At 42.5% G+C, this 25507-nt stretch overlaps 1 protein-coding gene across 14 annotated transcripts in view; it reads left to right on the forward strand.

The window, feature by feature from the left end:
• Positions 1-25507, forward strand: part of POFUT3 (protein O-fucosyltransferase 3) — a 259490-nt gene that overhangs the window by 91022 nt on the left and 142961 nt on the right. For 4 of the 14 annotated variants that reach the window (XM_081523473.1, XM_081523471.1, XM_081523472.1 and 1 more), the window contains exon 6: positions 19029-19239. The exons of the other annotated variants lie outside the window; for them this stretch is intronic. In XM_081523473.1, coding sequence (XP_081379599.1) covers positions 19029-19134 — 106 coding nt within the window. In that variant the 3' untranslated portion in view covers positions 19135-19239. Of the gene's footprint in view, positions 1-19028; positions 19240-25507 lie in introns of those variants that run through there. 14 annotated transcript variants of the gene reach the window in all.

Below are 25507 nucleotides of genomic sequence, written 5' to 3' on the forward strand. Positions count from 1 at the left end.
CATTAAGAAAATACAAACCACTTCCAGGAAGTTTTTGTTTCTCTATTCTGTTAGAGCCCCATGAGATGGAGTTTACTTCCTAAATTTCTGCTACTCTGTTTAAAACATGAGATGTGATATAGACAGATTATATGGACAGGGGTGTATTAAATGTGCTATATTGACAAGATGTTTCAAAGTACTGAAGGTTCGATTTTGGAGTGAGTTGGGAAGTCTGGAAACAAATCCTTTCTCTGTTCTTTTCATTTTTTACTCCATTGTTTTATTCCTGTTTCCTAGAAGAAGAGGCATTTGTCCTGTTGACATTGTGTGATTTCTGGCAAGAGTAAGAACTGACTTGGGAATGGCAGTTAACAGGAGTGAGCTCACTGGGCAAGCGGTCCTGCGGTGTGGCTAAACTTCATCTGTTCACTTTCAGGACAGGGGCTGGGGCAAGTCAATATTTACGTAGTTGCAGCGCCTGACAAAGTTTTACCTTCCAAGCTGCATTCAGTCATCGTGTATATAACTCATACACCATTCATAAGAAGACTCTTCACCACTGAAATAATAATATGGGCTAGTCTGAGAGAATGCAGGTCACTTAGATGAACATCTTTAAGTAGTATAGTATAATCACAGATGTCTTCTACTTCCTATTTTCATGGTCTAACCTCTCAGCTTCAGTATGTCTTTAGCCTGGAGGTGATGAAGCGGAAAGAAGAAAATGAAACACGTCTTCTGTGACATCCCCTCCCTGGTTTGTTTGTTTTTGCAGTAACTCTAGGGATGCCACTGAAAATATATTTTGATAATCTTTTTTCTTTAATTGAACTATAGTTGGTTTACAATTTATGTTAATTTCTGCTATATAACCAAGTGATTCAGTTATACATATATATTCTTTTTCATATTCTTTTCCATTATAGTTTATTATAGGATATTGAATATAGTTGGAGAAGGCAATGGCATCCCACTCCAGTACTCTTGCCTGGAAAATCCCATGGACGGAGGAGCCTGGTAGGCTGAAGTCCATGGGGTCGCTAGGAGTCGGAGACGACTGAGCGACTTCACTTTCACTTTTCACTTTCATGCATTGGAGAAGGAAATGGCAACCCACTCCAGTGTTCTTACCTGGAGAATCCCAGGGATGGCAGAGCCTGGTGGGCTGCCGTCTATGGGGTCGCGGAGAGTCAGATACTACTGAAGCGACTTAGCAGCAGTAGCAGCAGCATTGAATATAGTTCTCTGTGCTATACAGTAGGACCTTGTTTATCCATTCTATATATAACAGTTTGCATCTGCTTATCCCAAACTCTGAATCCATCTCTCCTCCATCCCCTCCTTCATGGCAACCACCAGTCTATTCTCTATGTCTGTGAGTCTGTTTCTAGTCTTCTGAATAAGCTCATCTGTGTCATATTTAAATTCCATGTATAAGTCATATCGTATGATACTTGTCTTTCTCTGACTTACTTCACTTAATATTATACTCTCTAGGTCCACCCATGGACCTGCAAATGGCAGTATTTCATTCTTTTTTATGACTGAGTAATATTCCTTTTGTGTGTGTGTGTGTGTGTGTGTGTGTGTGTGTGTAATATTTTACATCTTCTTTATCCATTCAGCTGTCAGTGGACATTTAGATTGTTTCCATGTCTTAGCTATTGTAAATAGTGCTACTGTGGACATAAGGGTACATGTATCTTTTCAAATTATGTTTTTTTCTGAATATATGTCCAGAAGTGGGGTTGCAAGATCATATGGCAACTCTATTTTTAGTTTGAGGAACGCTCATACTGTTTTCCATAGTAGTGGCTGCATCAATAATGTAGGAGAGTTCCCTTGAGAAAAAAACATTTTTTAAGATAAGGAAGGTGGAAGCTCATTTTAAAAGAAATGTGCTCTTACTTCAACTAAGATGGTGAGGCAGGACATAGTAATATATACATAGCTTAGTAGTACTGTGTCACTAATAAATGACGGATCCAAACTTCAAACCCAAGATTGTTTGTTCACGTTCTTTTTGCCATACTCTGCTTTCTCCCATGGCGGGACAGAGAGGTTGCTGCAGTTCTTTTCAGTGCCTTTGAAAAAAGCAAATGTCCTTTTCCTCACTGATATGGAAAAATCTAATTCTACCCTTATAGCCTTTAAAGTAGGTATGGAATTCTTTACTAGTGGAGGGGACCTTGTGTCATTCTTGTAAGTCAGTCTGTTTCTTCTTCAGGAATGTTCTTGTGATATTGGAATCATATAAGTGATTTGGTTTGTATGTATTGGGAAGTGAAACACTTGGGGAATCTCATTTTTGTCATTGTGTTCTTGTTCAGTCACTAAGGCGTGTCTGACTCTTTGCTACTCCATGGATGTAGCCCACCAGGCCCCTCTGACCATGGAGTTTCCCAGCAAGAATACTGGAATGGGCTGCCATTTCTTTCTCGAGGGGATCTTCCTGACCCAGGGGTCAAACCTGCGTCTCCTGCATTGGCAGGTGGATTCTTGACCAGTGAGTCACCTGGGAAGTCCACAGGAAAGCTCATATGTTGGCCTCAAAACTTACTCCTATCTTTGGGAGGCCTCGGTTTGCTGGTATTGTGCCTGATTTGTTAGGAGAGGCTCATGCAACTCTGTCAACATGAGTCCTTTCTCTTTGCTGTTGTGAGAACTGACAGAGCACAGCTCACAAAAATGATGATGTATTTACGTGAACATCAAAAACTCAGAACAAAATAGTTTGGATCTTGTAAGTGACACCACAGTAAACTATGATCATGGGAATGGAAAACCAGCTTTAAGGGTGAAAGAAAAGAGCTTATGATGTCCTTTCCTGTGTCCTACTTATTATGCCCAGCTCCACTCTGCCATACAAGTCGCCCATTTAAGAAACAAAGGTACCATTCATCAAGGCTGTGTTCTTTCTAATTTGAGGCTTATCCAAAATTTCCTTTGTTTTGCAATTATAGGGGCTTCCCCCAAATTCTGCCCCCATCTTTTGGAAAAGCAGTACGTCCAACTAAATTTTATAAGAGGCTTTCACATTTTCAAAAAGTGAAGGGGAATGCAGATGACCAGCAACAGAGGGTATGGGCAATGAAGGAGAGGTGGTGCCTGCACTTTTAGAGGAGATGGCAAAAGAGCATCAAGCTGGTGAGACCAAATTGTACTCTGAAGCTGCCGCACATGGTCCTAGTTCCAGAGAAAAAACCTTTCTGCAGGTTTCTTTACAGAGGCCAGCATCTCCATTTCGATTTCAGAAAATCCCCAAACAGGAAATGAGATGTTGCAGGCTTTGGGCTTTGGGGACAGACTCACGAGAGAGATAAATTTCAGCAGCCTAAAAACTGCTCTTCTTGGCTCCTGAGGACATGCAGCCGAGCCAAGGTGAGCCCCACTTCCTCCTCCTGTCTGTTGCTGGCTCGAGCACCTGGCATCTCAGCACCGATCACCCCAGAACCACTGTTCCCTACACAGCCCACGTTCCTCCCCTCGACACGGGAATCTGCGCACCTTGCACAAGCCTGGAACAAACTGGAGGGTCATTCGTGGGCATCATTAGGAGAAAACAACCCCTAATCTCTTGCGGACCGGGAAGAGTCTGTCTTGGCAGGCGCGAGACCGGGGCTGCTGTAGAACTCAGGGTTGAAGAAGTCTGACCTCAGCGCTGGCAGCCTCTGCGATGACCTTGGAAAAGACCTCGTGTCAACTTGATCAGAACCTCCAGACAAAACACGTGAGTTCAGCCAAACATTTGAATGTTTCCGACGTTTGGCTGTTTGCCATCACGTGGAGACAGTCTTCATGGTGCTTTGATTTGACTTTGATTTGAACCTCAGGGAAAGCAGTTGAGAAGGGATCCCTCTCTACTGCCATTCTCTCCTTTTCCAGCACCCCTATAAGCAAACTATGGGGGTGTAGTTGGGCCATGCAGATATATCAAGCTCTCATACGATTCACATGTTACCTAGAATACAGTGGAGGTGGGTTTAGGATAATTTGGAGACGACTGGAAAGTGGCACTAAGTCTGGGACCTTGAATGTGTCACCAGGACTTGCAGATCTTTCACGATGCTGTTCTCTGCGTCAGGGCTCACTGCTTCCCAGTGAAACAGAGAACATGGTCTCGGGTAGTACCCAGCTCCCCTCACCTCTTGGGTTTGGTGTGTCATAGATTTCTGCAGGGCATTGCCCAGTGGGATAACTTGATTAATCTGAGATAGTCATTAATTGTTTGTTGCCTGTTATATGGGATGGGAGGGTGGTTTCAGGGTAAATATAATTTGAGAATAGCCAGAGATGAGTGATAGCATTACTGTTTTCTCATCTCCTGTGGACTTCAGATCTTCCAAGTGAGCCTGGCAATTATCTAAGGCAGAAGAGAGAGACATGTGGTTTTTCCCAGTAGGGGCTTTCATTGTCCGTTGGGGTCCCTGTGTTTACTGCAGCCCAAGGAAACCATGACAACCATATTTGTCTCTATTTCCTCTCCCCTCTGTGCTTCTGGTTCCATCTGTTCAGTACTCACCAAGGAAGTCAACATTTGGTCTCTTTTCTCATTATAAATAAAAGTATGCTTATATGAGTTTGTTTTGTAAGAAATACAAAGGAAAATAAAAATGGAAAAGTGGTGTGTGGCTTGATAAATTGTTCAATACCTTCTCTACACCTCCTCTTTCTTAATTTTCACTGACTTGTGACATGTTCATTTGATTTGTCAGAAGGTGCCTTTGTGGTGTGCAGAGATACCAAAAGACCCTGCTTTGTAGGTATATGTCTTGTTGATGAAAAAAAAATGCCTCCTCTGATTTCAGTCACGGTGGTGCACCTCTGGATCTAAGCATATTCCTTTCACTTCCAAAATCGCAGAGGGTGGCAGGTGATTTTGACTTCTAAAGCTTTCTACAAGCTCTTCGGGTCATGTGGCTCTTTGATGAGCCCTGCACAAGAAGACAGTAACTAAGAGGAAGAAATATATGGCTTCACTTCAGTAGGACATCAGTGGGATCCTTTTTTGTGGTGTAGGATGGCCTTTTATATTTGAGTCCCACTGATGGAATAGCCCAGGACACAGCCATCCTAGGTCAGGGATCCTGGCTTGTATCTAACATTACCTTTGCTATTAACTACTTTTGTGACCTTGAGCAAAGCATTTTACCTCATACGAACCCCAGTTCCTTCATATGTACAATGAAGCAAAACTAGATGACATACAAACCCCCAAAGAGCTTCAGAATGGCACGATTCTGTTTCATGGCTGAGCACTAAACGCTGTTTGATGACTTTGTGAGCTTTCCTCTCCTACTCCTTCAATACAGTTTTTGCCTGCATGCTGTGGCTCTAGCCCCTTGATCTTAATGAAATGGAAATCAAGATCTTTCCACATAAACCTGTCTGTCAAATCACCAAAACTACACATCTGAGCATCCTCTCTCTTCCTTCCTTGCCCCCTCTCTCTATGGCAACACATCCCACTTAGTGATCTATTCCTTTATCATATTCGCGTCAGTCCCTTCCTTCTGCCACTGTTCTGTGTAGCACCCCACCAACCAGAGTCTACTCCCTCCAAATTCAGGCACTCCACGGATCTCTTCCAAGGTCCCGCCCCACATCCTTCCATCTGGAAGCTCAAATGACACTTGGCATAACCTTTCCCCAATTTATTTAGATGGTGTCAACCTTGGAGTCTGCTCACTTTGGGGCCTTTCTCTCAAGAAAAACTTTTTTCTTGTAAATCAAACACTCTGTAGCTTAATATCCTTTCATAGCCCCTCATTCCCTTTGGATACAGACTCTTCTGATATAGCCCTTACTTGACTTCCAAGCTCACCTCTTATGTCTCAGCTGTTAATATGCCCCTGTGCTCTGTTGTACCAAACTAACTATATGTTGTCTAAACACTCCATGCTTTCTTCTCACCTCTGCATCTTTGTATACACTGTTTTGTTTCCTCTGCTTCAATATCAATTTGATGAATCCCTACTTACGCTGTAAGACTCAGCTCAAATGACTTCCTCATGAAGCCTTCCCTTATATCCTCAAAGATTACTATTATTGTCTCTTCTTTCCCTTCATTACACATTGTACATTTCTCCTTGTAATCACCAAGATTACCCTCCAATGTAGAAAAGGAGGGAGCAGTACAACCCATTCCCCAGATAATCTTAACAGTTGACAGGTTAAGCTCATACTGCATGTGTGCCCATCCCCATACCCGGAGGGAGTGAGGAAGAACACACTGAAGAGTCTTTGACCTTTGGGTCTACCTTCTAGTTCAATTAAGAGTTTCAGTGAGGAGGTGAGCTATGCGAGTCTCTCCTGCCACATTTCATCAGCATCTTCCTCTCTGGTTTCTCTCAACTGGTCTGAGACTTAGCATCTTTACTTTTTGTTCCACACTCAGGGTCCTGCTTCTTCTGTGCAGGTGAGTGTCCTTGCACTGCCAAACCATCGGCTGGATGCCATCCTAGCTGGAGGAAAAGAGGCTTCCCTGATGTTCTGGACTATGTAGCATCTGCAGCCCCATAGGCATGTTCTGTAGATTGTCCTGCTAAAATATCATCTGCCCCCTGTTCCCTTCTCGCATCCTAGTCTGATATGCACCTGACATCAGAAGGAGAAAAGTCAGATGGGAAAAACCTATCCTATAACGTCTATAAGTGGACTTCCTATATGATCATTTTAGTGATCTGTTTACATGTTTGTCTCTTGCAGACTTAAGTATCTCTAAGATCAAATGGTGTTTTTCTTTTTGTATATATCCCTAGTGCCTAAGAAAACTCAATGAATGAATCTCATTTATGAATTTGAATACTATTTGTACACACTTGTCAAAGGTAATGATTTATAAGTAGCATGTTCTTCCTTCATTTAAAACTTGCTCATGAGTGAGTTAAATTATGAACATCTGCAAATATGTTTGAATTTAAAACATTTTCTATTTAAAATTTGCAATAAACGTTGGCAATATTTTCATGTGCTGATACTTCTAATTCAAGGCATTCAATAAAATAGAAATTAAAGCCAAGCCAAGATAATTAATTTGAATAATTAATCTGCCAAGTCTTATTGCTAGTGGTGAACATATATATATATATATATATAACATATAGAAGTAGGCAATATTTGGAGAATCAAGGGGACATTAAAAGAAAAGACCAATCACAGAATAACCAATCACAGAAAATGCAACCAAATAGTATACACTGTTTTCTTTAGCACATTTGAAAAAGGAAGCTGGGTGTCAGTTCAGAGTGCTGGTTGCAGAGATCAACCTTGTTCTCGGGGTGGAAAAGCCTGGATGAGTCTTCTTGTTTCTGTACAGATGGTGACAGGTCCGGGGGAAGGGACACCTGAAAATCATCTGGCTTTTGATAAATGTTTGTTGAAGAATCAGTTGTATTGCTTGGTGTCAAAGTTGGGTAAAGTATTCAAGAAGTCCTTTGAAGACATATGTGCCTTTTAAATGCAGATAGTGTACTGTAATTTTAGATTTTATGGAGAGATCGCACTTCTTTAACCTCTATCAGGTTAAAATGTCTTGGCAGAAATATAGACCAGTAAAACAAAATAGAAAGCCCAGAGATAAATCCATGCGCCTATGGACACCTTATCTTTGACAAAGGAGGCAAAAATATACAATGGAGAAAAGACAATCTCTTTAACAAGTGGTGCTGGGAAAACTGGTCACCCACATGTAAAAAAATGAAGCTAGAACACTTTCTAACACCATACACAAAAATAAACTCAAAATAGGTTAAAGATCTAAATGTAAGACCAGAAACTATAAAACTCCTAGAGGAAAACATAGGCAGAACACACTTTGACATAAATCTCTGACTCTGACAGCAAGATCCTCTGACCCACCTCCCAGAATAATGGAAATAAAAGCAAAAGTAAACAAGTGGGACTTAATTAAACTTAAAAGCTTTTGCACAATGAGGGAAATCATAAGCAAGGTGAAAAGACAGACTTCAGAATGGGAGAAAATAATAGCAAATGAAACAACTGACAATCTCTGAAATATACAAGCAGCTCATGCAGCTCAATGCCAGAAAAATAAATGACCCAATCAAAAAAATGGGCCAAAGAACTAGACAGACATTTCTCCAAAGAAGACATACAGATGGCTAACAAACACATGAAAAGATGCTCAACATCACTCATTATCAGAGAAATGAAAAGCAAAACCACAATGAAGTACCATCTCACTCCAGTCAGAATGGCTGCCGCCAAAAAGTCTGCAAACAATAAATGCTGGAGAGGGTGTGGAGAAAAGGGAACCCTCTTACACTGTTGGTGGGAATGCAAACTAGTACAGCCACTATGGAGAACAGTGTGGAGATTCCTTAAAAAACTGGAAATAGAACTGCCATACGACCCACCAATTCCATTGCTGGGCATACACACTGAGGAAACCAGAATTGATAGAGACGTGTACCCCAATGTTCATTGCAGCACTGTTTACAATAGTTAGGACATGGCAGCAACCTAGATGTCCATCAGCAGACGAATGGATGAGAAAGCTGTGGTACATATACACAATGGAATATTACTCAGCAATAAAAAAGAACGCATTTGAGTCAGTCCTAATGAGGTGGATGAAACTGGAGCCTATTATACAGAGTAAAGTAAGTCATAAAGAGAAACACCAGTACAGTATATTAATGCATATATATGGAATTTATAAAGACGGTAATGACAACCCTATATGCAAGATAGCAAAAGAGACGCAGATGTAAAGAACAGACTTTTGGACTCTGTGGGAGAAGGCGAGTGTGGGATGATTTGAGAGAATAGCATTGAAACATGTATATTATCATATATGAAATAGATGACCAGTGCAAGTTCAATGCATGAAGCAGGGCTCTCAAAGCCAGTGGCCTGGGACAACCCAGAGGGATGGGATGGGGAGGGAGGCGGGGGGGAGGTTCGGGACGCGGGGACACATGTACACCCATGGCTGATTCATGTCAGTGTATGGCAAAAACCACCACAATATTGTAAAGTAATTCAGTTCAGTTCAGTTCAGTTCAGTCGCTCAGTCGTGTCCAACTCTTTGCGACCCCATGAATTGTAGCATGCCAGGCCTCCCTGTCCATCCCCAGCTCCCGGAGTTTACCCAAACCCATGTCCATTGAGTCGGTGATGCCATCCAGCCATCTCATCCTCTGTCGTTCCCTTCTCCTCCTGCCCCCAATCCTTCCAGCATCAGGGTCTTTTCCAATGAGTCAACTCTTCGCATGAGGTGGCCAAAGTATTAGAGTTTCAGCTTCAACATCAGTCCTTCCAATGAACACCAGGACTGATCTCCTTTAGGATGGACTGGTTGGATCTCCTTGCAGTCCAAGGGACTCTCAAGAGTCTTCTCCAACACCACAGTTCAAAAGCATCAATTCTTCGGCGCTCAGCTTTCTTCACTGTCCAACTCTCACATCCGTACATGACCACTGGAAAAACCATAGCCTTGACTAGACGGACCTTTGTTGGCAAAGTAATGTCTCTGCTTTTAAATATGCTCTCTAGGTTGGCCATAACCTTCCTTCCGAGGAGTAAGCTTCTTTTAATTTCATGGCTGCAATCACCATCAGCAGTGATTTTGGAGCCCCAAAAAATAAAGTCTGACACTGTTTCCACTATTTCCCCATCTATTTCCCATGAAGTGATGGGACCAGATGCCATGATCTTAGTTTTCTGAACGTTGAGCTTTAAGCCAACTTTTTCACTCTCTTTCACTTTCATCAAGAGGCTCTTTAGTTCTTCTTCACTTTCTGCCATAAGGGTGGTGTCATCTGCACATCTGAGGTTATTGATATTTCTCCCGACAATCTTGATTCCAGCTTGCGTTTCTTCCAGCCCAGCATTTCTCATGATGTACTCTGCATATAAGTTAAATAAGCAGGGTGACAATATACAGCCTTGATGTACTCCTTTTCCTATTTGGAACCAGTCTGTTGTTCCATGTCCAGTTCTAACTGTTGCTTCCTGACCTGCATACAGGTTTCTCAAGAGACAGGTAAGATGGTCTGGTATTGTAAGGGGTTTTTATTTTTAAATGAATTAAATACCAAGTTCTGTAATTGCCTGATTACTATCATCTTTCCTCTTTTCGCTCCCCACTGCTCCCCTGACATGAGGCTGACACTTCCTTCAGGCACTCAAAATTTTATCCCTTGAAAATGGAGTATAAAAACGTATTAAAATATACCACATGTGGTGATTAATTGTCAGAAGAAAATCACCCAGACCCTTGATCTCAGACTAATTTTTTTCAAATGCTATAAACCCAATTTATCTCATGCTCAAGCTTCTTTGAATTTTAGTGTCTCAATCACGCTATGGTAAGATCGCTCTTTTCTTCAGGGTAATTTAATAAAAAGATGAAGTTACCTAGTATACATTTTTGATTGCACCCCTTTCGATAAAATAGGTTAATGTCAGAAGAGTTTTCTTTCCTGAATCAACTACAAATATGTTTTTAATACAAACTATATTAGTCCCTAAGAAATCTGTTGGTGCAATAGAATACTCATGAAAAAGATACTCTTTTTGGCTAAATTATGAGCACCGATTGCCTTAGACAGTTTCACATTAAATATTTATTTGAATCCTCTTAGTTTTTAGCTCTGTTTATTTCTGGGGACCACATAGCATATCAAGGATTTAAAAATATCATAAAAACAGGCTGTAAATGAAATTATCTCTAGCTACAAACTAACTTATCTATATAAGAAAGTAGATTGTACTGATCACTGTTACTGAGCAAGGAGTTTGCAGATTGTCTCCAGGATGATTTGATAACTGCTTTCTTGGGCTGTTTTCTGTCCTTTTGATGTGTGTCTGTAGTCTCTGAAACATCTTTAATTTTAGTTGCAGCATCCACTCTTGTGACTCTGAAGCAGAAGAGCTCATTTGCTTTTCTGCATCACCACCTTCATCTGTGTTTTTGTTTTGCCTCTGCGAGTGAGGAGAAAAGATCAGGGCATTTGTCTCTCCCTCCATTAGAGGATGCATTTGGGTTTTCATCTGATTAGCTGCTGTAATGTGAAGCTTCCGGTGCCTGCTGATAAGATGGGAGACTAGCAGTGACAAGGGCCCTGGGAGCTCTCAGAAGGCACACTGAGCACTGTTATCATGGGTTTCACTCAAAAGACCAAGTGTCAGGCTTGCTGACCCATCCTCAAATCCTTGCTTATTCATTAACTGTCACCATGTGGTTACTCAGGGAGGTTATAGTGAGGCTTCAGACAGAGTTTCTGTAAAGCTCAAGGCACGTGGAACCAAAGTAGCCAGGAATGAGTTCAGATATCTTAGCCCAGTGTGTTCTCAGGGCCAGAGGGTTTAAGCAGCAGTCTTCTTTCCCTTGTAAAAACATGAAAGTGTCAAGAACTGAAAATCTTAATTTGACTCTTTATTCCTAGAGTTTAGGCTCCCCTGGTGGCTCAGTGGTAAAGAATCCACCTGCCAATGCAGGAAACGTTGGTTCGATCCCTGGATCAGGAAGACCCCCTGAAGAAGGGAATGGCAACCTACTCCAGTAGTCTTGCCTGGGAAATCCCATGGACAGAGGAACCCGGCAGGCTACAGTCCATAAGGGTGCAAAAGAGTCAAACCCAGCCTATTGACTAAACCACCACCACCATTCATGGAGTTTGGTGATCTCTCTCTCTCTTTTTTTTTTTGGAAAGCATTTATTTATCCTAAAGTTCTATTTTATTGTTTAATTTAATTTTTATTATTTATTTTTGGCTGCACTAGGTCCTTGTTGCTGTGTGCGGGCTTCTCATTCTGGCAGCTTCTCTTGTTGCAGAGCACGGGCTGTAGGGTGTGTGGGATCTTCCTGGACCAGGGATTGAACCGATGTCCCCTGAATTGGCCGGCGGATTCTCAATCCCTGAACTACCAGGGAAGTCCCTAGTGGTCTCTTCGATATCAGCAGGGCAAAAGAACTAACAAGGAAGATGGAACCTGTTGTTTCTGGAAACCTGAGAAGACTCCTGTAAATTCACAGCACAGTGGGGGGCTGATTTGTGTAGGCCAAGGACTTGAAGGTACCAGAGTCACATTTTTACATTGCTTTACTGTACCGCTTCTCAAAATATGAGTGAAGAACACCTGTACTTCTTAAAATAAGGGCAGAGAGTGTCTGGAAACTTTAGCCTGACTAGCAAGATGATGAATATGAAAGAGATTCTGTTCCACATTTTTGGAGTTGGGTATTTTCTTTTCTAGAATGCTCTCCCCTTTTCCCTAGGACAATTCCAGCATCAAGAAAGCTGTTTGTGAGAAATAAGCACACAAGTAAAATCCCTTCCACACAAAGAGAAAACTCATGGACTTGAAATACCTGGTCAGTTACTACTGAGAGCAAGGCTGGACTTGGTAAAATGGAGAAGTCAGATAATAAACTGGCTGGCTGTCTCTTACTTCTTCTATCAATACAATAAGAGTTATGCGCTTGGTAATTGTTACTGCCTCTTTTGGTTTTAGTAGTCTATGATTAATGAGGTAGCACATTTCCACTTAGAAATGGCAAATATTAAAGTTGCATATTGCTATTTTTACTAGTTATATTCATGGCAGACTCCACTAATTATGAGAACTTTTCCTGCCAGCCTTGGAATTCTAAGGCCTCAGAATCCTTTTATCACAGAATTTCAAGCGTCCAGTATTCCATCGGATGAAGACAAAACTTACGTGCCATTCCAGGTATAGTGAGCAGAGATGTAGTGACAAGGCAGGAGACTGGACAGAGATCTGGTCCTGTGTGCGCTTGTATACTTCTGTATAATCCACAAGAGGGCAATTAGATTTTAAATAAAATTGGATATAGGTTTTTGTGTGAAAATAAGTTTTCATTTCTCTGGGATAAGTGCCCAGAAATGCAACTGTTGGATCATATAGTAGTTGCATATTTAGTTTTTAAAGAAAATTAGCAAACTCTTTTTCAGAATGACTAACATTCCCATTAAATACTTATGAATGATCCAGTTTTTCTGCATCTTCAACAGCATTTCATGTTCTTGATTTTTTAAATTTTCACTATCCTGACAGGTGTATAATGAGATCCCATGGTGGTCTTTATTTGCATTTCCCAATATCTAATGATGTTGAACATCTTTCCATGGGCTTTCTTGCTGTCTCTATATTTTTTGCTGTGAAATGTCTGTTCACGTCTCTAGCCCATATTCTAATTGGATTGCTTCCTTTTTATTGTTGAGTTTTGAGAGTTTTAAAATATATTCTAGATGCTAGTCCCTTTGTTGTATAAGTAGTTTGTGAATAGTTTTCTCCCACTCTAACTTGTCTTTTCATCCTTTTTAACAGGGTTTTTGCAAAGCAACATTTGTTGTTTTGCATTTATCATTTTATGCCTTTGTTTTTTAATTAAGTAATCAGTTTTATTCTTGGCTCTGCTGGGTCTTCATTGCTGCGTGTGGACTTTCTGTAGTCGCAGCAAGTGGGCTGCCCTCCAGTCGCGGCGCTCGGGCGTCTCAGTGCAGTGGCTTCTCTCGTTGTGAAGCGCGGACTTTGAGGGCGGGCTGCAGGAGTTGCGGGCTTTGAGCGCGGGCTTCAGGAGTTGTCGCGCACCAGTTCAGTTGCTCCGCAGGATGTGGGATCTTCCCAGATCAGGGATCCAACCCATGTCCTCCGTATTGGCAGGCGGATCCTTTGTCACGGAGCCACCAGGGAAGCCCTATAGGTGCACTTTAATCAAGTTGAGGAAGTTCACCTTATTTCCTGTTTTTAAAAATTAAATTTAAAAACAATTTAAAAGTTTAAAAAATTGTTCATAGGTTTTGAAGTTTATCAAATGCTTTTTCTGCATCGATCACTATGATCATGTCATTATTTCCTTTTTAGCTTGATAATATGATGAATTATATTGATTTTGTTCAGGTATTGAATTATTCTTGCATCCGTGGGTCATAGTCTGCTTGGTCGTAACATATAATTTAAAAATATATTTATGAATTTTATATGCTAGTGTTTCATTAAGAAATTCTGTGTTTACATTCATGAGGGATATTGGCAACAGTTTTATTTTTTATTTTTTTCTTTTGTGTTTCGTCTGGTTTGGTATCAGAGTAACACTTGTTTCATAAAATGAATCAGAGAGTATCTCCTTCTCCTCTATTTTCTGGACGAGATTATGCACCAGAGTCTGGGCTCTCCACCCTCATTTCCCTTTTGGCATCCTTGTCACTGCCTTAGCGCCCCTGCCTTGCCCCTTCCAGGCCCCTGCTACGTCTGCTGTTAGGCAGAGCGGCTTGTCTGAGTTCTTTCCTCACATCAGAAATAATTCTATATTCTACTGTGATTTCCATGACATCATCTGCCATTTTTTGCCTGGCACAAAAAATCTTAGGTCTCAAGTCCTAGAGTATTCTGCTCCCTGAATCCTCTTCCACGTTATCCTCAAACATCCCGAGGACCCCGTGCTGGGCTAGAGCTGGCTCTTACTGGCTCATGGGAACCAGTGCTCAAACTTTTAGGAACTTTGTGAGCTGGTTTTTAGAAACAGTCACTATTTAAATAATCTTACAATTAAATTATTTAAAAATAAAGGTTCAGAACACTCAAAATTTTTTATCACTTTCCTGATTATTTCACTGCTGTTTTCTGTTACCTATACTCTTGAGGTTATTTCCACCTTTTTATCTGCATAGTAGAAATGCCCTAGAAAGGTGGGCTAACGCACATCTTCCCAACTTCACAGTCAGTGATGTCACCTCAGTAATTTGAAACTGGTCATGGTGGGAGCTTTTCTATTATGGACGCTGAAAAGTTTCACAAATTCAAAGCCGGATATATTGCTTTGTTGATCAACTGGATTCAAGAAAATGATGGCAAAGTGTTACCAGTACAGATTAAACTTAAAATTGTGTTATTTCTTAACCTGTTACATTATAAATAGTCCCCAGCTTGAAGAAATAGTCTTCCAGAATTCAAAACTGCCATCCAGTTCCACAAAAAAGTCACTGTCATGTCACTGGCAAATGAGAGATGTCCTAACGTGTGTTTTTGTTGCTTCGGTAATTTATTCATTAATATAAACAAAAATACCCACCAATATTTGTGTCAGAACTACATTCATCCCATCATTGACATGAATTGAGTTTTGCTAAACTGCATACTAAGCAAGCATTTTTCCAGAGGCTATTTTTATGAAAACATTGTCGAATTGCAGTTACAGGTTAGCAACCGATATGAGTTTGGCCAAATACGTGAAAGAATTCTGTAAGAATAAATTTCTATACAGAATTGACAACATAACCTGTTATTGGTAAATCATGGGCTGCATATCCTTTGTATGAGTGAAATTTATTATATATGTGTGTATTCACTCACTTATTTTTTTCCTGAAGCTTTTATCAGTATAATACAGTGAAGACCTTAACCCCTATAAAGGTATTCCTTTTTTTCTTATCAAGGTATTTCTGACATTTAATTTTAAATGATGCTTTCATCACCAGATGTTGCACTTCAGGCAAAGTTATGTGTGAAAAAATTTGCTCACTTGACTCAATTATTCTCAAAGCCTTAAAATGTAACCCACCAATCTACCAGCAGGTGTCACTGTGGTGCAGAGTCACCGTCAGAAGGACTCCAGTGTCGGGCTTCTTGAGTATTGTTGGAGTTGAATTGCTTCCAGTTAAGTTACACACCAAACATCTCCTAAAGTCTCTTTATAGAAACATATCTCAGACCCAGGTTCTCTGAAAAAAGGCAGGACAGTAACAGAGGCATAATCCCCTGGCTCTGTTTGCTTTCTTGTTTTGCATTTTTAACCCTGCTATTACCTATATGTTCCAAAAGCCCCAAAGCCTTCCATTTAGCCCTATTCAGAGTATGATTCATAGACCAGCATCTCAGGTATTACCTGGGAGCATGTTTGAAATATAGCATCTCAGACTCTGCCCCAGACCTAGTGAACAAGAATCTGCATTTTAATAATGTCACCAGGGATTTTTATGCACATTCAAGTGAGTGTAAGAAGCACTAATGTAAGTGACTCATACATTGACAGTTACTGTGAGGCTAAGAACAAGAGGAGAAAATAGCTTTCAGTCTCATTGGTCAAGAGAATAAAGTTAGTGGGAAGGAGAGCACCATTTCCCATCTGATATTTTCCTTCTTGCATGTTAGATTGCCTATACTTTTTCTTTCTTTTAAAAAAAATTCTGGACAGATAGACTGTTATGGATTTCCTGCACAACCTGGCCTCAGCCAACTTCTCCAGTGTTATGTCTTGCCAGCTCTATTCTGCACTCTGTATTTCAGCCACACTAAATTACCTGCCAATGTGACCTTCTTAAAACTCGGATCCAATCTATTTCTCCACTGCTTAAAGTGACTTCCTCTTCCTTTTCGGATAGAGATCAAAATTTCTGCTGTGTTTTATAAGGGCTCCCAAGATCCACCCCTGTCTGGCTGTGTGTTCTTCCTCAGAATCTCCATCCTCCTTAGACTCAGTGCTTTGGCCTCAAATGCTCACTCTCACTCTCTGTCCTGAACCTTAGTCCATTCTGTTTCCCCTCCCTGGAATGCTCTACCACTACCCCAGCTCATCTATGTCCTAGCTGATACTTTCTTTAAAGAACTTGGGAAGCCTTTTCTTCTAAATCCCTTAGATGCACCAAAGTGCTTCATTTGATGACCCTCTAATACTTGCATTTTTACTTCATCGTGCTTATCATGTTTGTGATGACTGTTTCACTGATGTGTATTTTCTCTGGTAGACCATTTGTCTGTAAAGGAAGCAGGTATGTCTCTTCTGTTCACCTGAAGACTGCCATGGCCATCAACACCCCGCTTGGTCTGGTCCTCGATCTTTTTGCTTTCACCACCTCCTGTCACTCTTGCCTCCCCGCTCCCTTTGTTCTCCCTGCTGTTCCCCTATACCTCTCACTGCAGGTCTCGGTCCTCACTGCTCTTCCATGTGGCCATTGCTCGTTTTCTTCAGACCTTTAAGTCTTTTCGCCGAACTCTAGCAGGATATCTAGAGGCAGACCGACGTCATGGGAGGTTTGGTGATGTGTCTTGGCTTAGGGCTTGCACCACATTTGCCTTTTGTTGGATTGCTTGTTGTCCACTGATAAACAGGAAATAGTTGATCTGTGTTGTATGCACTTTACAAAGATGTGACTCTGAGCAAAGTTCCCTTTCTGCATGAACATCTGGTTCCTGAGGTTCGCTGCTCCACAAGCTCAGATGAAGAGAGTGGAGACGAGGTTGCCCTTGTCTTTGGGGAGTAATGCGCTGGGGCAAAGGAGACTTGGACGATGAGGGGACTGAATCATAGTCAGGATTGTTTATTATTATTTGGTTTATCTGTTAAAGTCTGAGAAATGTCTAAGACTTTTTCCTTCCTCATTTCTCACGAGTTTACAAAAATAATATTATTGATGCAAGGGAGAGGCTAAAATGAAGCCAAGCCATCCAAGTTGGGTTTTTTTCTTAGCACTTAAAAACAAAGCTGTTGTTTTGAGAACAAATGTGTGTCTCCATTCTTTCCTTCATTCAGCTCCCTGCTTAGAGAGCATCCACTCTGTGCCATGTCTTGCATTTTCTTATACCGATTAAAATTGGAGAAGGAAATGGCAAACTACTCCAGTATTCTTGCCTGGGAAATCCCATGGACAGAGGAGCCTGGCAGGCTACAGTCCCTGGGGTCACCAAAGAGTCAGACGTGACTGAGCGACTAAACACACATACTGATTATAACACTACAACACTCCATTGGCCCCTGGTGAATTTATCCTTCAAAGCTTTGCAAGTTAAATTCTCTGCTCCTATGGGAAACCTTCCATGATTTTATTCCCTATGAAGAATTCTTCGCTCTTTCCCTACCTTGATGTGTATAGTTTTATTCACGATTTAGTTTAACACATAGTTAATTCAGGGCTTCTCTGGTAGCTCAGCTGGTAAAGAATCCTCCTGCAATCAGGAGACCCCTAGTTGTATTCCTGAGTCGAGAAGATCCACTAGAAAAGGGATAGGCTACCCACTCCACTATTTTTGGGCTTTCCTGGTGGCTCAGCTGGTAAAGAATCCACCTGCAATGTGGGAGACCTGGTTTCGATCCCTGGGTTGGGAAGATCCCCTGAAAAAGGGAACGGCTACCCACTCCAGTATTTTAGCCTGGAGAATTCTATGGACTGTATAGTCCATGGGGTTGCAAAGAGTCAAGCATGACTGAGCGACTCTCACTTTCACTTCATAGTTAATTCAACAGATATTTGTTAAGTGTCTACCTAGGAAATGTGCTAGGTGCTGGAACGATGAATGTGAAAAAGCACGATGCCTTCCCCAAAAGGTTCACAGCCAGTTTGGGAAGCCCACTCTCAATGGAGAAGACCAAACAAAAATCTCAAACTCAGAAATAGGAAATCTCATGATGTGTCCGGGAAGCAGCCTCTGGCTTGGTATGACTGGAGTGCGGGTTTTCAGGAAGGGATGAAGAGGCAGCATAGGATGAAGGGTGAGGCAGGCAGCAGCAGTACTGATACTGATACTAACTGCAAGTGCGTTTGTTTGCCGGGCACTGAGCACAGTAGTTCCCAGGAACACAGAGATGTTGAGGAACCTGTGCAACACCACACAGATTGTTGGTGATGGAGCCAGAATTTGACCTGGGTGTGGTGCAGTGTGAGAATTTGAATTTTATCATAGGCAAATCATCAGGCCAACAAGCATTGAATGGGCTCCGTCTGTGCATGGAACACTCTTCTACTTTTTGTGCCTGTCTGTCTTCCCTAGGAGTTTTGATTTCTCTTAGAGATGGAAACCTTTTTCTGTTCATCTTTGTCAACCTCGTACCTAAGAGAGTGCTTGGGATGGAGCAACCACGTAAGGAGTTATCACTCTTCCACGCTTTTCCCATCCTTGCCTTGCTCACAGCAATGCCCTTCTACTAGGGATCAGCGTTTCCACTAATCGCTAACCCCAGCATCTTCTTCTCATCCCTCCCTTTTAGATAAGCTTGAGTATTTGCTGGTGAGAAGATTTAGAAGCTAAAAAGGACTGTTATTCTTTTATTTTTCCCTTAGGTCATGCTTTTGCGTAAGTGAATCTTTGGACAGAGAGCAACTAAAATGTTCTTTGAAGAGGAAGGACTCATTTATAAGAAATACCAAAAGCCTAGTGTTGTGCTGATGGCAGATGAGAAACATGTTAAACCTTACGAGAACAGCCCATGATGAATACAATTCCTGGCTGCTCACATTTACTTAAGAGTGAAATGAAAATGGCAAGAACTGGCGCTTGCTCCTCTGTGGTATTGTGTGTAGCCCTGGGGACTCCTGGTCACTCATGTGGTGAAAGGGGTAATCAGCTGAGCTTTACCTTTGCAATATCAAGAAGTTGTGTCACAGAAGTACTGGTCCTGGGCCCAGCAGCAGAATGTGAATAAGGTGTAGTATTAAGGGAAAGGGAACTTCCAAGTTTCTGGAACCTACCTAGAGAGATCAGCTTCTCTTTTATTTATTTTTAAATTCAAATTGGGTGTGTATTAAGAATATTGATTCAGAATTATTTAGTATAAAAACAGTACATTTGGAAAACACAGCCATTAAGAGGAACTAGGAAAGTAGGGATTTCCTTGGTGGTCCAGTGATTGAGACTCCATGCTTCCAATGCAGGGGACTTGAATTCGATCCCTGGTAGGGGAACTAAGATCCCACATACCCTGTAGTGTGGGCAAAAAATAAAAAAACAAACAACAGCAACAAAAAAAGAGGAACTGGGTAAGTAAATTCTACTATACCCACACAATACAGTATTATCAATCTGTGTTTTAGTTGTTTATGTTTAATAAATGAGGTAGATCTATAGGAAGTGACTTCAAAAAGATACTGGTGATGAAGTGGTCAATGAAAATAGCAAGTTGCAGAGCTTCCAACTGTGTTTATTATTTTTTAAAAATTTTTATTGGAGTATAGTTGCTTTACAAAGTTGTGTTAATTTGTACTGAACAGCAAAGTGCATCAGCTACATGTATACATATATCCCCTCTTCTTTGGATTTCCTTCCCATTTAGGTCACCACAGAGCACTGAGTCAAGTTCTCTGTGCTAAACAGTGCGTAGAGATATCAGCCTCTCTTTTGATACACCTTGTGTGGATTAGTTTTATTATTTTTTTGCCATTGTTATGAAGCTTTTATTAAGGGTCTCCTGGGAAGTGATGCCCATGGGACGTTGTTTTATTTTCTATTTATTTACTAAAAATGTTCTTTTATATTGGAGCAGTGTTCTTGCCTGGAGAATTCCAGGGATGCAGGAGCCTGGTGGGCCATGATCCATGGGGTCACAAAGAGTTGGACACAACTGAGCGACTAACACACACACACAGAGTTGTTTCACAATGTCGTGTTAGTTTCAGGTGTACAGCAAAGTGATTCAGTTAGACATATACCTGTGTCTATTCTTTTTCAAATTCTCTTCCCATTTAGGTTATTACAGAGTATTGAGCAGAGTTCCCTGTGCTATACAGTGGGTCCTTGTTGCTTATCTACTTTAAATATAACAGTGTGTATATGTTCTTCCAAAACTCCCAATTTGCCCCATCCCACCTCTCTTCCCCCAGTAACCATAGTTTGTTCTCTAAGTCTGTGAGTCTTGAGAATTAGGTTTCGTCTAAGAAAACTCCCCTGTTGCTTTGTTTTCTGAAAACACTTGAAAATAATCACTTACTACTCTTAGACCCTCTGCTGCTGCTGCTGCTAAGTCGCTTCAGTCGTGTCCAACTCTGTGCGACCCCACAGACGGCAGCCCACCAGGCTTCCCCATCCCTGGGATTCTCCAGGCAAGAATATTGGAGTGGGTTGCCATTTTCTTCTCCAATGCATGAAAATGAAGTCACTCAGTCGTGTCCAACTCTTAGCGACCCCATGGACTGCAGCCTACCAGGCTCCTCCGTCCATGGGATTTTCCAGGCAAGGGTACTAGAGTGGGGTGCCATTGCCTTCTCCGCTTAGACCCTCTAGATGTCCTATATTTCAAATTTTCCCAAAGATAAATATGACAGATCTATATCAATATATCTTTTCCCATCTTTCCCGTTCTGAAATGCTTTCGTAGTGCTAAAAATGTTCCATGTGATTCTTAGAGATGGGAAAGGAAAGAAATTGATTGGGAATGGTAGGGCACTTGACACAGACATTTAACATTTAGCGCGTTCCTGGAAAGGTGCAGAAGGTAGCCGTCGTGGGCAGTTCCTGGGTGGACACAGACATTTGACATGCAGCGCTTTCCTGGAAAGGTGCAGAAGGCAGCCATCGTGTGCAGTTCCTGGGTGGACACAGACATCTAACATGCAGCGTGTTCCTGGAAAGGTGCAGAAGGCAGCCATCGTGGGCAGTTCCTGGGTGGACACAGACATCTAACATGCAGCGTGTTCCTGGAAAGGTGCAGAAGGTAGCCATCGTGGGCAGTTCCTGGGTGTCGAGTACACAGCCGAACAGTCTTCAGAGGAGAATACTACATTTTACTATTATGTCCAATAGATTCACTAGGCCTTACATAGAATTCCTAAATGTTAAGGGAAGTATGACTGTTATCTTAGGTGATGTGTTAATGAGTGAGTTTAAGACTATACATTGAAAAGTGTATGAGGTTTGTACTGATGTACAGTTGTCTGCCCAGCACCTCGTCCTCAGGGGAGTACCCTCTCCCTAGCTCCCCAGGTCTCGTGGGTGCCCCCTGCCAGTCATCGGGTGCTCTTTCCCCTTCACAGAGTTGGGTGCTGGCACGCGGTACACAGTGCCCAGCTGTGTTCCACATCGCCCTGGCTGTGCTGGTTAGTTCATGGGGAGGCAAAGGATTCATCAATGAACAAAATAATTGACTTCGGTTTCTCTGCCAAGGATAGCTCTGGACTTGGGTGGATTTTATTTTGCTTATTTTTTGTAATTTTATCTGTATATTTTGGCTATGCTGGGTCTTTGGGGCGAGTCAGGGCTACTCTAGTTGCTGTGCTTGGATTCTCATACCGGTGGCTTCAGTGGTGGCGGCTACCAGGCTCTAGAGCACAGGCTCGGTAGTTGTGGCGAATGGGCTAAGTTGCTCCACGGCATGTGGGATCTGCCCAGATCAGGAATCGAACCCATGTCTCCTGCACTGGCAGGTGGATTCTTTACCACTGAGCCACCAGGGAAGCCCTATTTTATTTTTCTAATTGGAGGGTAATTGCTTTACAATGTTATGTTGGTTTCTGCTGTACAACAGCGTGACTCTATATAAGTATACACATATCCCCTCCCTCTCCAGCCTCCTTCCCACTCCCAGCATCACACCCGCCTAGGTCATCACAGAGCACCGAGCTGAGCTCCCTGCTATCCTATAGCTGCTTCCCACTACTGTCTATTTTACACATAGTAGTGTGTATATCTACATATATATGTCAATGCAACTCTCTCAGTTCGTCCCAGCCTCTCCTTCTTGGGTAGATTTTAGATGAGGCCTTTCCCAACGTGTGAAGATGAACAAGACGGACAGGTACCTCTGCCGAGGAGTGTTTGACGCCTGTATTCCCCCTGCCAAAGGGTCTGTGCCCAGTGACCACCCTTCATCTCAGACTGTCCTGAGGGCCTCTACGGATCCTCCCACACGTGGAAGACTCTGGCCACAGCTGCAGATATTTGCTTTCTACCTTTCTTCCTTTTAACTCCTATTCTCAGTAAGTCAGCTGCCTTCTTATATTTGTGGACCATGTTAAAACCTCCTTGGATAATATTGCAGGTTCCAACCACTCCACACTTTTCTGGATGGAGTTGAATGTGGACATCACTGGGGCTTAGAGGAAATTCTCGTAGCTACTCTGAAGCCCAGGGAGTTCATCAGGTGGTGCTGGAGGACTGGCCCTTTCTTGCAAAGCCTGCCCTGGAAATTTTATTTTCCCAGGAAACTTTTCCTCAGTGGCTCAGTGGATAAAGAATTGCCTGCAATGCAGGAGACACAGGAGACGCATGTTCGATCTCCCGGTCAGGAAGATCCCCTGGAGGAAGAAATGGCAACCTGCTCCAGTATTCTTGCCTGAAGAATCCCACGGACAGAGAAGCCTGGTAGGCTAAATCCATGGGATGGCAAAGAGTTGGACATGCCTGAGTGACTAAGGGCAAAGAAGAAACCTTTTAAGCTGAGTCGAATGAGTTGATCAACTTTGGAGCCACTTGAGAGATAAGAGAACAAAACCGCTACTCTTCCTGGAAAAGAAGGAAAGAGTCAATGAGAAGCATTATTTATACCTATCGCTGCCACCTTCAGTGGGCAGTTAAGATCGCCCTATTGAGTGGCCTCTGCTTATTAATAGAAGGAGTGAAGAAAGAAAAATGGAGTTAATGTTGCCGTGAAGACATGACAGAGCCTCTGGTTTCCAGGATTGGCCTGAAATGAATTAAAGCCAGATTATACCAACAAATCTGTCGCGCCGCCCTGCAAACAGGAAGCCTCAGCTGGGCCAACAGGAATTAGTCACGGCACACACTGGCAAACCCTACCAGACCGGGGAATGAAAAATCTGCTTCATCTGCAAAAATGAACTCTTGGAATTTGTACAGTGTTTTCCATTACCCACTTTCTTTTCTCCAAAGGCTGGTCATCAGATCTGCTTGGCTGGCTTCTGCTTCTGCTGTACCATTAAGTGTAGAAATTGGTATGTGAAACGTGATCCCAACTCGCAGTGTGTCTTTGGATTCAGTGACCTCATCTTTCAGGACCTGAGTTTCACCTTCTGCAAAATAATGAGGTTGGCATCTCATGATCCTAGTACTTTAACTCATTTTTGGAGATTAGAACATAAATGTATGAGACATTTATTGCCCACCCGTGAAGTGCTCATTTGATGATGCAAAATGTTGACAGTGAAGTTTTTTTCAAGAGTTTTCAGTGCCTAACCATCAAGGACCTCCTGTAGGGCACAGGGTACTCTGCTCAATATGATGTGGCAGCCTGGATGGGAGGGAAGTTTGGGGAGAATGGACACATGTGTATGTATGGCTGAGTCCTGTTCGCTGTCCACCTGAAACTAGCACGACATTGTCAATAGGCTATAACCCAAAACAAAATAAAAAGTGTTTTTAAAAAAGAGTTTCCAGTGTCTGTGGGGTGATGTGCATTTAGAAAATGTGTTCTAAAAACAGGGATAAGGTCAACAGAACTGAACATACTTAAAAGACATTTAACAGTGGGTCCAAATGGGTTTTTCTCTGCCCCAGAATTAACTGGAGAAAGGTCCTGTGTGCATGACATTACAAAGACAGTCGTGAGCACATGAGGCCAGTGCTGCCTGCCTAGGGCTTACTGGGAGGGGCCAGAACCATGCTGGCCCCAGCCCCACCATCCACTGTCATGAGAGTGGGTCGGGAGGGTGGGGGAGTCTTTGTTGAGTAAACAGCACAGTATCCCGGGTGAGACACCATTGCCTCCCATTCCTAACCCATTCCTAAAGCCAAACAAGAGGGCTTCTAGGAGAGAACTTTGAGACATGGAGATTGGCAGCTTGCTCCTTGACTGGGCATGGGCCAAGCTGTCAGCCTCCAGGGGCACCCCGATTCTCCCATCTGTGCCTAGCGAATGTTTTCAGGGTTACTGGAGGAGCAGACTGGAATCCTAGGGCAGAGCTTACTTTGTCTTTTTCAGTCTCAGATTTGGAGACGTCCTTAGACCAATAGAGTTCAGAGGTAGAGATTTCTGAGGATGAAGGGCCTGTCGGAGGAGGCCAGGCTAGCAGGCTTGATGGGTTTTAATACAAGATGTTTGGGAAAAAAGACTGGGCAGCTCGCACCTCATTCCAGTTCTTCATCGGCCTTACGGGGTGTAGAAGAGAGGACTCTGTCAGTCCTGACCACTCTCCATCAAGAGTAATCAGATTTACCTGAGAAGCCGCAGTGAGCCTGCCAAGTGAGTGGAGAAATGGTGGCACCCTTCTGGGTGAGGTCATCGGTTGTGGAGGGTGCTGGGTTAACGCTAATCTTTTTCTCACAATGTCTTAGAATGTGCCTGTCACTTGGCAGCCACCAGCAGTGGACAGAACTAGATGAATGAGAATGAGTTTGGGAAGGGCCCCTTACCACGCAAGGAGACTCTGATCCACCACCCCTCTCTCTTCCCAACACTTGAGGGACATAAAGCTAGAAAAAGAAGAAGGATGTCTAAAGGCGTCTAAACCAGATGACAAGGCTTTCTGGTGTCTATCAGGTACTGGAAATCTACTGAATCTGCTCCATGCTGTTAAGGGAGCTACTGCCCAGTGGGGAAGAGGGAATCCATGTAGCCCAAATGCAGGCAGTTCCTGTTCCATATTTATACCCCGCTAAGCTGAGAAAATTTAAACATTAAGTTAGTGTCATGATGGCAGACTAACTCTGCTTGGGAACACTCAAGGATTCAGCTGAATAGAGGAGACAGGCTCCATTAACTTTAGGACAAATACAACTGATAAGTGATAGAGGTAAAATAAAATGCTGGTGGGGGCGGGATGCTGAGGCAGACTGGATGGATTCTGATTGAAAGTGAACGGCTGCCCTGAAG

The sequence above is a fragment of the Giraffa tippelskirchi genome, chromosome 8 (assembly GCF_054371585.1).
Source record: "Giraffa tippelskirchi isolate mGirTip1 chromosome 8, T2T-mGirTip1v1.2.pri, whole genome shotgun sequence".
Classification (NCBI taxonomy): domain Eukaryota; kingdom Metazoa; phylum Chordata; class Mammalia; order Artiodactyla; family Giraffidae; genus Giraffa; species Giraffa tippelskirchi.